Source organism: Terrapene carolina, unplaced genomic scaffold (genome assembly GCF_002925995.2).
Source record: "Terrapene carolina triunguis isolate 2854851 unplaced genomic scaffold, T_m_triunguis-2.0 Scaffold139, whole genome shotgun sequence".
Taxonomy (NCBI): Eukaryota; Metazoa; Chordata; order Testudines; family Emydidae; genus Terrapene; species Terrapene triunguis.
The window spans coordinates 1,470,327-1,484,625 of NW_020664490.1; the positions used below are offsets into that span (position 1 = coordinate 1,470,327).

At 40.6% G+C, this 14,299-nt stretch overlaps 1 protein-coding gene across 1 annotated transcript in view; it reads left to right on the plus strand.

Annotated features, from left to right (window-relative positions):
• LOC112112897 (gamma-sarcoglycan) overlaps positions 1 to 14,299 on the plus strand; it is a 117,698-nt gene that overhangs the window by 67,091 nt on the left and 36,308 nt on the right. Inside the window, exon 5 of the mRNA XM_026653424.1 lies at positions 4,422 to 4,494. Coding sequence (XP_026509209.1) covers positions 4,422 to 4,494 — 73 coding nt within the window. The remainder of the gene's footprint in view (positions 1 to 4,421; positions 4,495 to 14,299) is intronic.

Consider the following 14,299-nt stretch of genomic DNA (forward strand, 5'->3'; position numbering starts at 1 on the left):
AGAACCAAAGCAAGGCGGAGATCACAGCGGACCCTGGACGACCCGTGCACGGGGCAAGAACTCCCGTCTACCCCTGCCCCTTTTCTTCTTATGTTACACCCAGGCTTGGCCAGCCTCGGTTCGTGCGTGTGTGAGTATGAAAGTGGGTTAGGGCTGGGGTACTAACGCTTTCTTGCTTCCTTTAAGTGACGTGGGAGCAGTCCCAACACTCACCGCTGTTATTTTATTATTTTATTAATAAAGCTTTAAAACTTAGACACTTGGTGTGTTTCGTCATCTCCTCCCCAAACAATCCTGTGGCCTCAGCCTGATCACCTGACGCCTCAGGCAGATTGGTAACAGAAATCTGTCACATCAGCACCTCCAAAACCGCACTTTTGAAAAGTTGGTTGAGGGTTTGAACGACCTCCCTCATGAAACAGCGCTCATGCCTGACCCATCCCCATTTTTGTCCATCGACTCCGGCCCTTTTACCACATCTGGGCCACAATAACATCAGACCAATTGTGTTAGAAGTTATCAAGTCAGGATACACTATCCCCTTTACCTCCCGCCCACCTACGCTACCCCCTTCCTTGTCCCTCTTCAGGGACCCTTCTCACGAGCACCTACTACAACAAGAAGTCGATCATCTTTTACAACTAGATGCGGTGGAACAAGTACTGCTACAATTCAGAGCGAAGGGATTCTACTCCCATTACTTCCTGACCCAGAAGAAGAGCGGGGAATGGAGACCCATCCTGGGTCTGCAGAAGCTCAACAAGTTCATCAGATCCCAAAAGTTCAAGATGGTCGCACTGGGTGCAATACTCCCAGTGCTACAACGGGGTGACTGGTTTTCAGCCCTCGACCTCCAAGATGCTTATTTACATATCACCATTCATCCTGCTCACAGGAAATTCCTACGATTCATGGTAGGATGAGAACACTTCCAATACAGAGTACTACCATTCAGCCTATCCACAGCACCAAGAGTCTTCTCCAAAACTCTAGCGGTGGTAGTGGCACATCTATGCAAATAATGATTTTGGAATAATGATTTTCTCCTACCTGACAATTGCCTTATCAAAGGCCCAACTCTACAAGACACAATGGATGCAGTTCAGTCCACTATCACACTATTCGGGGAGCTGGGGCTACAAATAAATGAACGGAAATCAACCATAAACCCGGTCCAACAACTAGATTTTATCACGGCACACCTCAACGCCATAGAAGCCAAAGCATCATTACCCCTTACCAGATTCACAAACCTCACGAACCTCATCTCAGAGGTACAAGCCAGTCCTCAAGTTCAGGTTTGCACTGTCCTACAATTACTAGGACACATGGTGGCCACGACGTTCGTGGTATGACATGCAAGACTACATATGCGATGCCTACAAGGTTGGCTAAGCACGGTATACATACCAAGCAAATACAACCTACACAACCGGCTCACAGTTTCACCAAATGTTCTGAACTCATTACAATGGTGGGCAAGGCCACAAAATGTCTGTATGGGTATTCTTTTCCAACAGGAACCCCCGACAACAGTGATCACCACAGATGCCTCACTGATAGGTTGGTGTGCTCACATGTGTCAACACACGACACAGGGCAAATGGTCTCCAGGAGAGACTCAACTGCACATCAATTTGCTATAGCTATGAGCAGTCCGCAGACATTTCCTACCTCATATATGGAACAAATCCATTTGAATTATGACCGATGATATCGCCTGCATGTTCTACATCAACAGGCAAAGAGGAGTTCGCTCACATTCGCTCACATCATACGCACAGAAGCCATGAGACTTTGGAATTGGTGCATACAACACAATGTAAACATCTCAGCGTGTTACCTACCAGGATGTCAGAATGCGACAGCAGACACACTGAGCAGGTATTTCTCTCAGGATCATGAATGGAGAGGTATCTGAGTTCAGTCTTCAAACGGTGGAGCACTCCCACCATCGATCTGTCGACGAATCGCAAATGTGCGATGTTCTGCTCAAGAGCAGGACTGGGACTATGGTCATTAGGGGATGTCTTCCTCATCAAATGGGAGGCACAACTCATGTATGTGTTTCCACCGATACCAGTGATATCACGTGTGCTACACAAGATATGAGCAGACAGGGACAAAATTATCCTTATAGTCCCGAATGGCCTAGATAGGCATGGTATCCTTACTTGCTATGGATGGATATGCGCCACGCGAGCTCTCCCTCACCGGGCGGATCTGCTGTCTCAACACAATGGTCACACTCTTCACCCGAACCTGGAAATAGTCCACCTACAGGCATGGTTCCTGAATGGTTCCACCATGATGAAATAACCTGCTTGGAACAAGTTAAACACGTGTTATTAAACAGCAGGAAACTGACTACGAGAAATACCTACCTTCATAAACGGAAGAGGTTCTCCGCCTGGTGTCAAGGAAGACACTTGACGAGTGATTCAGCACCACTACCATTAATCTTAGAATACCTATTGGAGTTGAAAAGCACTGGCTTAACAATGAGCTTGATCAGAGTCCATCTTGTGGCCATTTCAGCATTCCATGGACAGCTCAATGGAACTTTGACGTTCGCACACCCAAATACAAAATGCTTCCTCGGGGGTCTCATAAATGTTTACCCAGACGTGTGACGACCTACACCAACATGGGACCACAACCTGGTATTGAAATGCTTCACCAGACCATCATTCAAACCATTAGCCACCTGCTCATTACTCCACTCATTGATGAAAGTAGCATTCCTGGTTGCCATTACCTCATCCAGAAGGGTGAGAAAGATGGGGCGGTCATAGCAGATCCTCCAGGCACAACATTCTTCAAGGACAAGGTCACGCTACGTCCACACCCTAAATTCTTACCGAAAGTAACCTCAGCATTTCACATGAACCAATCTATTCACCTACCGACATTCTACCCTAAGCCTCATGGTACTCCAACAGAAGCTGACCTACACACTCTAAACATTAGAAGGACGCTAGCATCTCTACTACCGAGCGCTTGAAAGGCAACGCTATATCCAATCAGAGATTATCCAAATGGATTTCCACATGCATTCAAACATGCTACCATATCCGGAATACAGAACAACCGGAGCACATTAGAGCACATTCTACTAGGTCCATTTCAACCTCAATAGCATTCCTTAATAATGTTCCAGTACTAGAGATCTGTAAGGCGACCATTTGGGCCTCCATCCACACATTCGCAAATCACTATGCAGTCACACAGGACTCCAGGACTAATGCCATAGTGGGCCTCACAGTACTTACTTCAATGACTCAATGAACCCAAAGTCCCCCCAACCCTCAGAAGAGCACTGCTCTACAGTCACCTAAAGTGAAGCACCCGCAGGGACACTATTTGAAGAAGAAGGAAAGCTTACTCACCTTGTGCAATAACGGGAGTTCTTCGAGATGTGTGTCCCTGTGGGTGCTCCACTACTCGTCCTCCTCCCTTCTACTTCGGAGTTCGCAGTGAGGATTCTGTGGTAGAGAAGGAACTGGAGGGCTTGGGTCATGCATGCGCTACACACGGCACCAACGACACCATGAGACGCCTACTGCACACGTGCGACCCGCGCAGACACTGCTACCATAAATCTCCGATCAACGGCACTGGGACCCACTGCCACCTAAAGTGGAGCACCCACAGGGGCACACATCTCAAAGAACTCCAGTTACTGCACAAGGTGAGTAACCTTTCTTTTTGTCTCTGCCACCAGATTGTTTTTGTTAGAGCAATGCAGAAATATGAGATTAATATTCAGGGATTACTGTCTTGAACTCATGTTACTCTTATGATTATCATTCACAAGTTATAATAAATGTCTGTCACTAAGGTTTAAATGGTTAAATTTATGGTCAAAATTGGTGTTTCCCTGTCTTTTTTCTTAATGCTGAAAGTCTGTGCTTTACTCACCAATTTAGTCTAAAGATAGGAAAGTCTAAATAATTGGTGATGTTACTTACTGGTTACCATACAGTATGCTGCAATACCCGAGAAGAAATTTCAGTCCAAACTCTGAATATCTTTTTTTTTTTTGTGGTATTGAATAAGACTTAAACATTTTCAAAAGACTTGTGGGGTTTTAGTTATGGAGCTGCTATTAATTTTAATGCAAATCTCACATTTAAATCCTACCCAGCTATTTGAATATGAAGGGGCACTGTTGTAACTATCTCAACAATTTATTTGTACATTTCAAGAGGATTTTGTATTCATTTTTGGGGATTTGTATTTGCACTCTTCACTTTGCTTTTTTCTTCTTCTTCCGGTATTGGACTCAGAACTTTAAACATATTTTTAATATATCTGCCTTGATATTAATGTATGGAAATTAAATTTATGATACTGGAATGGTGTGCAAATCAATGTACAATTTTCTTACATTTTCCATGATATATTTTCCTGTCTTTCAGGGCCAGAAGGGGCCCTTTTTGAACACTCTGTAGAGACACCACTTGTCAGAGCAGAGGCTTTTAAACCGCTTAGGTAAGAACTTCTGCATAAAAAATATATATGTTTTATATGTAAAATATAATTTTCTACAGATATTCACATTTTCTTTTAGGTAAACATAAATGTGAACTTTAGGGCATCCCAACAATAGTCACAGTAATTGCTGGTAATATTATTCCCTTTTCGTACTACTTTGTGACTTATTTATGTTATTTATGTTCTGTTATTTTGAGGATTCACTTAGAGATGAATTTCTGAGATTGATCATTGGTGTATATTCATGATCATGATCATTAAAGTAATGTACTGGTGTGTTTTAAAGCTTTTAATTTCCCTCATCCAAACTTATACTTGACTTTATTTGGAACACTTAAAGTAACATTTACACTTTTCTTTATTACGGTATAGTAGAAGTTGTTTATCTGCATTAAGTTAAAAAAATACTTCATCACCGTCCAATAGTTATATTGTCAAGTTTTTTTTGGCCAAATATTGTACAAGGGAAAAAATGGCCTCCACAGTGGCAGGGCCGGCTCCAGGGTTTTGGCCGCCCCAAGCAGAAAAAAAAAAAAAAAGCCGCGATCGCGATCATGATCTGCAGCAGCAATTCAGCGGAAGGTCCTTCGCTCTGAGCAGGAGTGAGGGACCGTCCGCCGAATTGCCGCTGAATAGCTGGACCTGCCACCCCTCTCCGGAGTGGCCGCCCCAAGCACCTGCTTGCCAAGCTGGTGCCTGGAGCCGGCCCTGCACAGTGGTATCTGGCACAAGCCAATAGAAAACCTCTGCAGAAATGCAGTCTTTGAAGGATGTATGTGGTGGTTCTCAGTCAAGCCAAACAACCCAAGGAAAGGATGACTGGCCACTTAAACATAAAAAAGTCCAGCTCTGTAGCATTAAGGAGTATTTTCTGGCGAGAAAATTACTTTAAATGAGTTCTGCACCTGTCATGTTCCAGATCTCCCTAATCCTGGGATATTGTTCTTTCACACACACTGCTGTGAATTTTAGAGTATTTTAGCCAAAGTAAATCCTATGTGTGGATTGTGGTGAGGAGATAAATTCATTCTACATTCAGCATGTGATAGTCTTATATTTAATTTTTAAATATCTATGTCAAAGATCAGGGTAAGAGGGAAAGAAAGAGAGAACTCCCCCCACCCACACTATCTCACTCACTCACTTCCAGTCTGCTGCTTCAGGAGGGACTCCCTCTTCTGTGGTTTCATTCCTGGGGCTCCTTCTTTACCCTGATCACTATTTTGGGTGTGGGGAAAAAAGAGAAAATCTTTAGGGTTCATGGGCCTTTCTTCATGTCACTGGCTGAACTTCCAAACTGGACAGTTAAATTTGAAGAAAAGCCTTCAAGATACTTGAAGTGTACTGAAAAGTTGACCTTCATAGATGAGCATATCCTTTGTATTATCTGTCTAGTGAGTTGGCCATGCCAACTAAAAGCACAGGTTCAGCTCTAGAATGTTACCTTGAGTTGTCAGTGCTCAAGTGGAATGACTAAAATCCCAACTAGTTGTCCATGTTCAGTATATTGAGTTAGTGGGATCAGAAACTGTTCCAAAGTCTACAAGTTCTGTTATTCATTGTTTTGGCATCAAGTTATTCCAAATTTAAATCTGTACCTCCTGTTCAGATTATCTTGGTAGGGACCAAGCTATAAAAATATCACTTAATCCCTCACCTCAAATATCATAATGCCTTTTTAGAGTCTAATTTATTAATATTCTGCTCTTCATCCTCCTAGAGGTTCTTCTGGTTAAATGATTATATTCTGCAGGCTGTCACACAGGCTAATGTGATATGAAGTGGTTAAGGGTGTAGCAAGTATTAGAGGTACTGAGACTTGAAGAAAAAACATCAGCCTCAAATGTATGCGGGGCCCTGTGTGTCAAGGGTGTTATAACTTCAAAGCACTTAATGTTCATACCCTTCAATTTATAGCATATGCATTGAGACCTCCTTCATTGTTCTCTGTGTATGTCATTAGGGTTTAGTGCATCAAAGTAAACAATGTTGACACAAATGGCTTTCTCAATTACACAGTCTCCTGGATTTGTAGCCCTAGTGTTGAATTTCAAAGGAGACTGATTTATTCGATAAGAAGTGACAAGTTTGTTAGACCATATCTTTTTGTTGATAAATAATGGAGACAGGGCAGTGCCATTGCTCCTGCCTTGGTGTCTGTCTTTTCATTATCCCGTTTGCTTTAGAAATGTGAAGCAATACAAATGGAGTCCTTTCCAGATTAAGTGGCTGCATTCATAAATCTCACTGAGAATGAAAAGGAGGTGTGGGTTCACTTTTTTTACCCCTCCCCACCCAGTAAGAAGGAAAAGTGGTAGAGAGAGTGTCTAGTTACAGTGCACATTACCTGTTTTTAATCCCACCATTCAAATTAGATAAAAGCTGATAAAAGCTGCAATAACACAGACCAAAAATCTTCTTCATTTAAGTAGTTCTAGTTCTATCCTTTCAAATGCCGAGAGAGAAATTCTACCTTGAGTAGGAAACAGATGCCCTAGTTCTCCTAAAGTTAGAGTCAGAATTCAAACATTCTCTCCATTGTGATGCCAATACTTTTTTCTTTTATAATTTATAGTACTTTGGTGTTCTACTTCTTTTATACTTTATATCCCTAAATAACATACAGCTCATGTTTAGAGCTTGTCATTGTAAGGCATATTGTTCTCTTCCTATGATATAAATTATTTTTAGTTTTCTAATACTAAAGTAATATTTAGACAATTTTTCACCTGTTACATTTAGATATACAAATCCTTTATAAACCTCAACATAATTTATCTGAGCTAGGCATTCACATTTTTGGAGTGTGAGATGCTTCAGTTTTTAGGATAACAGCTGTCTACTCTGTATGTTCTCCCTGCTGTTTATCAGGGTTTATAGTTTATCAGTGTGTCTGCTTATCCGACCTTCTGGGCAGCAATAAGATAGTTACCTAACATCTACGGTCAGAACTAATTTTCATTTGATATTGGCCTTTAAATAGATGTCTTAGAGCCACACAAGTAGACCTTCTGAGCGTAAATCCTATTGGTCAGAGTGAATCACTTTTAGTGCAATCAGTTCTGGGCATTCTGCCAGTACTTTGTCCAAGACTTTTATGTCCACACTCACAAGTGAGGTGAGACTATATGACCTACACAGCTCCACGCGTTTGTTAGATTTTAACATCACCATAATTATTAACTGTAATAATAATGTTCTCAGTATTCCAGAGAGTTGAACCTTTGTCAAAGTGTTATTATAAGTATATTGTACACATAAAATGTTATCAAGATATCTGAGAATTTCCTATAAATTTAACCATTGAGTTATTTTTCCAGATTATGAATTCTTAATGGCCTTCGGGATATTCTGAAGAGGTTTCAATATTTACCCAGACAAATTCTAGCCCTGTTTTTAACAAGAGATATTGTTTTGGACTTTCCTCTGAATCTTTAAATGATAACTTGAGGATGCTCCCTGTTTTGAGAAAATGTCTGTATCTAAGGCTAAAAGATACCAAGGGAATAGATGTATATTAGCCTAAGATGTAGTAATTGTACACTTTATAATAACTTGAGGATATGATTATGCTGAAGTATTTTATTATCCCTCACATTGTACTTAGTTACTGTAAATCTATCTGCTGTGATTGGCTGCTGCTATCAGAACTCAACAAATTTGTTCACAACAAATATGGCCCCCACCGCACTCTTCTTAGTATTTCCTCCCCAATGATGAAGGCTTAGCCCCTTTCCCGGCCAGTAAAATGACTTTGTTTTGTAATCCAATTATATGCTTGTATAAGTTATATGGGTAATAGGGTGGGGATAGGATCAGAAACTGAAGTAGTCATGTTTTTATGGACATATAGATAAGAATTCTGAGGGAAACACATAGAGAGCTGTATAGTGGCTAACCAGAGAGAGTGATTTGTAAAATCATTGTTTGATTATTAAAAATACTCACCAGCAACCGCACACCATACAACATAAACACTAACTCAGGAACCTATCCTTGCAACAAAGCCCGATGCAAACTCTGTCCACATATCTATTCAAGTGACACCATCATAGGACCTAATCACATCAGCCACGCCATCAGGGGCTTGTTCACCTGCACATCTACCAACATAATATATGCCATCATGTGCCAGCAATGCCCCTCTGCCATATACATTGGCCAAACCGGACAGTCTCTACACAAAAGAATAAATGGACACAAATCTGACATCAGGAATCATAACATTCAAAAACCAGTGGGAGAACACTTCAACCTCTCTAACCACTCAGTGACAGACTTGAAGGTGGCAATTTTGCAACAAAAAAACATCAAAAACAGACTCCAAAGAGAGACTGCTGAATTTGAATTAATATGCAAATTAGATACAATTAACTTAGGTTTGAACAGAGACTGGGAATGGTTGGGTCATTAAGCTAATTGAATCTATTTCCCCATGTTAAGTATCCTCACACTTCTATGGGTCATCTCGATTATCACTTCAAAAGTTTTTGTTTTTTTTTCTCCTGCTGATGATAGCTCATCTCAGTTGATTGGCCTCTTACAGTCGGTATGGCTACTTCCACCTTTTCATGTTCTCTGTATGTATAAATATCTTCTTGCTGTATGTTCCAGTCTATGCATCTGATGAAGTGGGCTGTAGCCCACAAAAGCTTATGCTCAAATAAATTTGTTAGTCTCTAAGCTGCCACAAGTACTCCTGTTCTTTTTGCGGATACAGACTAACACGGCTGCTACTCTGAAACCTGTTTGATTATTGCAGTAATACAAATGCCTACATGCTAACTGCCTAATAATGGCTCTCAACTAATCAAAGTACAGAGATCTGTATTTGCTGTCATAATGGAAATTAGAAACACCAGCCAATCACAGTGGAATGAATTACATAACTGAAAAGTAATTATACAATTGTGTCTCAGTAACTGTATAGCATTTCTGTTCTCTGATGGTTAGACAATTCCATTGCAGTATAATTTTTATAAACACTGGCATTAATTTGCTTGCTGTATATTCATGCTTATATACTTTTTCATTCTCAGGTTGGTTAAAAAAACACATGAAGTACTTCATTATGGCAGTTTGAATTATTCTGTTCTCTTCATTTAGTGCACTAATAAAATCCATGAAAAGGGCTAGTTAAAATAGCTGGTATTTTCTATCTTTCCAGGGACACCACTTCTGGCCATGTAATTAAGAAATACCTCAATTTGTCTCTGTTAGAAGCTGGGTACCAATTTTACATACTTCTGCACATTGATTATATTTGAAAAGACTTTGAGTTCTAATGTGAAAGGAATTTTTCCAAGTATACTTCTTTTGTTCTGTTATGGCCTACAAGTTATGCAGTTATTTTTTTAAATTAATCTAATTATAATAGTAAAATACTGACTTATTAAGTGGGGTTGAGTTTTCTAGCTTCATTGCTATTCTTCAACTCTTTCCTAATATTTCGTCTCAATCAGGAAGCTATATTCCCAATACCTTTTCAGAGTCTCTTGGAATATATTTTTAAACACTGTCTCACACATGCTTGACTAGGTCCTATTTTAATGCTGTTTATTTTTAGTTATTTCTTGAGAGGTATTCAGAGCATTTGATAAAGTGGGTGAATATTAAACATTCATTTCATATAGGTAAGAGTTTTTTGTGGTCCACCATTGTCATGATAGAAGGAGAACAACATAGGACAAAACAGGCCTATTTACTGATTTTCCTTGAGTAGCATATCTCACTGCAGAGTTGTGTTTGATCCAGTAGAGACATGGAGATAGTCTAGAGCTGCCAATCCCAGGGACAAATGCCTCAAAGCACTGTCCCCTTGATACATGTCCTGAAGTTCTGCTGCCATGGAATCTATGGGCAGGTCTACACTTACTTCCTGGTCCAGCCGTAAGCAATCGATCTTCTGGGATCGATTTATCGCGTCTTGTCTAGACACGATAAATCGATCCCGGATCGATCCCGGAAGTGCTCGCCGTCGACGCCGGTACTCCAGCTCGGCGAGAGGAGTACGCGGCATCGACAGGGGAGCCTGCCTGCTGCATCTGGACCCGTCGTAAGTTCGAACTAAGGTACTTCGAATTCAGCTACGTTATTAACGTAGCTGAATTTGCGTACCTTAGTTCGAAGTGGGGGGTTAGTGTGGACCAGGTCTATGATGCAATCTCAGACTCTCTTTCCAGTGAGGAATTAAATCTTATTTCTCTCTTATTTTAGAGATATTTATTAAACTTTTTAGTTTTCAAGTTATCTTCTTGTCATATGGTGGGGGGCGGTCACTTTGAGCTATGCCTATTTTTGACTTATGCCTATTTTTGACAACTATAAACTACCCGCATAGCTCTGTCGAGTAGGCTCTTTATTAAGAATTGCAGTTTGTATCATCTTAAATATGAATTAACAAATATAGTAGGTATTGACTAAAAGGCGGAGTTGCTTGTTTGACTACACTCACGGTTCATTCTTAACAATGTTTGAGACCAAATAACTGGATTTAGCCAAATTTATTGTCTAAAGACAAAGCAGTACAATATTAAAAGGAGACATACATACTCTCGTTCCAGGAAGCAAATCTTATCACACAGCATGTTTACCTTCCATAGAAGGTATGCATCAAAGATATACATTTCAGCTACTAGTATTTATAGTATGATTTTACAAGCTACAAAACTCTTTACTCAACACTAAAATCTAACCCACCAGTTCATAACAGTTCCTTAACTTGTTGTTTTGTTCTATACTTTTCTTATCTCTGTTTTGGATACCACTCTGCAAACCAGCTGGGTGTAGAGGTATATCCCAACCTGTGCTAGAACATACCATTCATGCATAATGTAACTTTTTGCATAATACCCATTAATGTGGTGGATATTACGCCTAACATATATGTATTGGCTAACATAGGTCAAGTTTTTCTTTCATGCCTGAGAGTAAATGTCTTTATTTTTGTTTTTATTACTTTGTATGAAGTTTTGGTTAGTCTTGATTGATTTATAGGTTACAACATAAGTATACATTTGTAATCATAATATAGAAACATTTTTAGGACTCTATGGTCCTATGCCTTTTAGTTAGCACTTCTCTCTCTCTCTCTCTCTCTCTCTCTCTCTCTCTCACACACACACACACACACACACACACACTATGCACAAACAACTAACTTTCAGAGGTTTTATAAGTAAGTTTTTATAACTTATAATGTCCAAAATTAAAATGTCTTCTATTCAGTAAAGAAAAATTTGCTTACTCAGTAAAAAAATGCATGACAAATTTAAACTGGGCATGAATATTTACAACAGAATTGTAAACTTCTGAAAATAAAGGTTCAGAATGGAAATACTAACTGAACTTTTAACTATAGTAGTGCAAATAGTACCTTTAATAGAGAGTAAAACTCTATGACAGAATATGTTGCATTATAGTATAATTAAAGTCATTCAAAAAGCTATGCTGGAAGCATCTGTGAAATGCCAGATTCAATCACATTCACTGGGGCCTCTGTCTTTTTTAATTACCTTGAGAGTCAGCACATTGGAAAATTGAGGTCATCACAGAAACCTCTTTTGAAATAGCTTTGCTTATCACTCTTTACCACAACTGTCTGTCTTAAGAGAAGCTGAAGGTTCCATTTTAATCATATCTGGGTTCTGATCTTTATTCCTCATCCTTTGCAACACTACTGCATTGAGTGACAGTGGAGAAATAGATGGAAAAGACCTCTGTATTTAAGATAGGTGGAAAAATAGCAAACAAATCACCAAGCTGTTATGATCATAACTGGTACCTTTTGACTAGCTGATTAAGGTTGTTTAAAATTGCTTTACAGCCTTTTGAAGGTGTCATTAGAACTCGATGCTGTTTTAGTATCAAGAAGATGTTGTAAATGTATTTGCCCCAGGACTCTGAATATTGTAGTTGTATTACTGATGTAAGCATAGTCAGAATGAGCTCTACTCTGACATCAGGTGGTGAGCTGTGGAAAAGGACTTCAGGGGCTGATCTCGTTTGCATGGGCACAGCCACCCTGCCTAGCAAGATGGGACTGCTTGCCCAAATGGTCACTTTGGCTGCTGTGGGATCCCCAGTCTCTTTGTTATTGGGGAAGGAGTAATATTGTACTGTCCTTGATTCATCCTGGTTATGTGAATCAAGGACAGTACAACTGTACTTGGCATTTTATGATGGAGAGACTCGCCCTCAACTAAGTAGCTCTCACTAGGCAAGGAACATGGGTTCCAAAGCCCAGTGAACTGAAAGGGGCTGGGGACAGATATGTGTGGGGTGTTGAATGTCACCTTGACACTGTGTAATAACAGAGCTAATTTTGACTCCATTAGGAGTCTTGTTTTATGCTGCAGAGCTGAAATCACTGATATCTAGGTCTAAGCATTAGGCCTACTTTGGACTAGTGGTTCTGAGTGCACCAGCACTGATGCTCTCCTACTAACAGCTGAAATCACTAAAGAGCTGAAGTTACTAAGAGCTGAAATCACTGAGAGCTGGCGGGGAGGACCTGAAGACATATTGGTGAGCGGCTAGCAGGATGGCTAGTGGAGAGGCATGATGAGCAGGATGGAGAGGAGTGACTAGCAGGACAGCTGATGGAGAGGCACAGCTGGTGGGGAAGACTGCAGCAGAACCCCACGGAGAGGCGTGGCAATCGGCCATCAACCTGAGCAGCGGATCATGTAAGATTCCCCATACCTCTTCCCGCTTCCACCCAGGCTGGGAAGTAAACTCTGCAGATGAACTTCTGAACTCTGGGAGCTGCACTGACCAAGGACAGAAACTGTGTGTGTGGGGGGGTGACCTTTGGGTTGCTGGACTTAAGACCCTGAGGGGAAAAGGACACTGCCAAACTTACTTGGGGGTGGGTCTTTTGCTCATGGTTTGTGTCATGAATCCTGTTGGTGGTGTTTCCCCAACATAATGCTGCATTGTTTCCCTCCTTTATTAAAAGGCTTTTGCTACACTCAGACTCTGTGCTTGCGAGAGGGGAAGTATTGCCTCTTAGAGGTGCCCAGGGGGGTGGTATGTAATTGTCCCAGGTCGCTGGGTGGGGGCTCAAGCCGGTTTTGCACTGTGTTATTGAAATGGAACCCCTAGATACTGAACCCGGCCCTTGTTGCTGATGGGCCGAAGGGTTACACTTACATTAAGTATAACTCAGTTAACCATAATCCTTGAAGCTCAATCATGTCTTCAATGTGCTGCCATGCAAACCTCACTTGGAAAATGTGCATTTCCCAGACCTGTCTGCCTATGGATCAGCTCTTTCCTATTCATCAGTAGAGTGGGGGATTAGCTAGCTGTGCTGCACCATTCCCTCTGATCCCTGAGCACCACAGATAAGCTCTATCTGAACTATCTGAAACCCTTATTGTTACTTTTATTTAGAGCTCAAATGGACTCTCAAATAAAAGAATGCACGAGCTGCAGGTTCATAACTCAGAAAACCCTTTATTATGTCATTCTTCTCTTAAGCACACAGACTTAAGATAGTTCTTGCCACACTTATGTATTTTAAGGTACACTGTTAAGACCGACCTGTTCTTTTGATGGGTGATGCTATTTTATCCATACTGGTTCATACATCAGTCCAGTCCAACAATTTATCGAGAAATATACAAAAAGACAAAAGTATGGAAGTATGCCCATAGATTAAAAGGAAGAGAAGAAAATGTGTAGACTGATATATGAGTATAGAATTTTGTGGCTCTTCAAGGCAAATAGCCCATTCAGAAATATGTGTGGGTGCACAGGGGCAAATAGCACAAAACCTGTGAAAAATGATTTTCAAGTA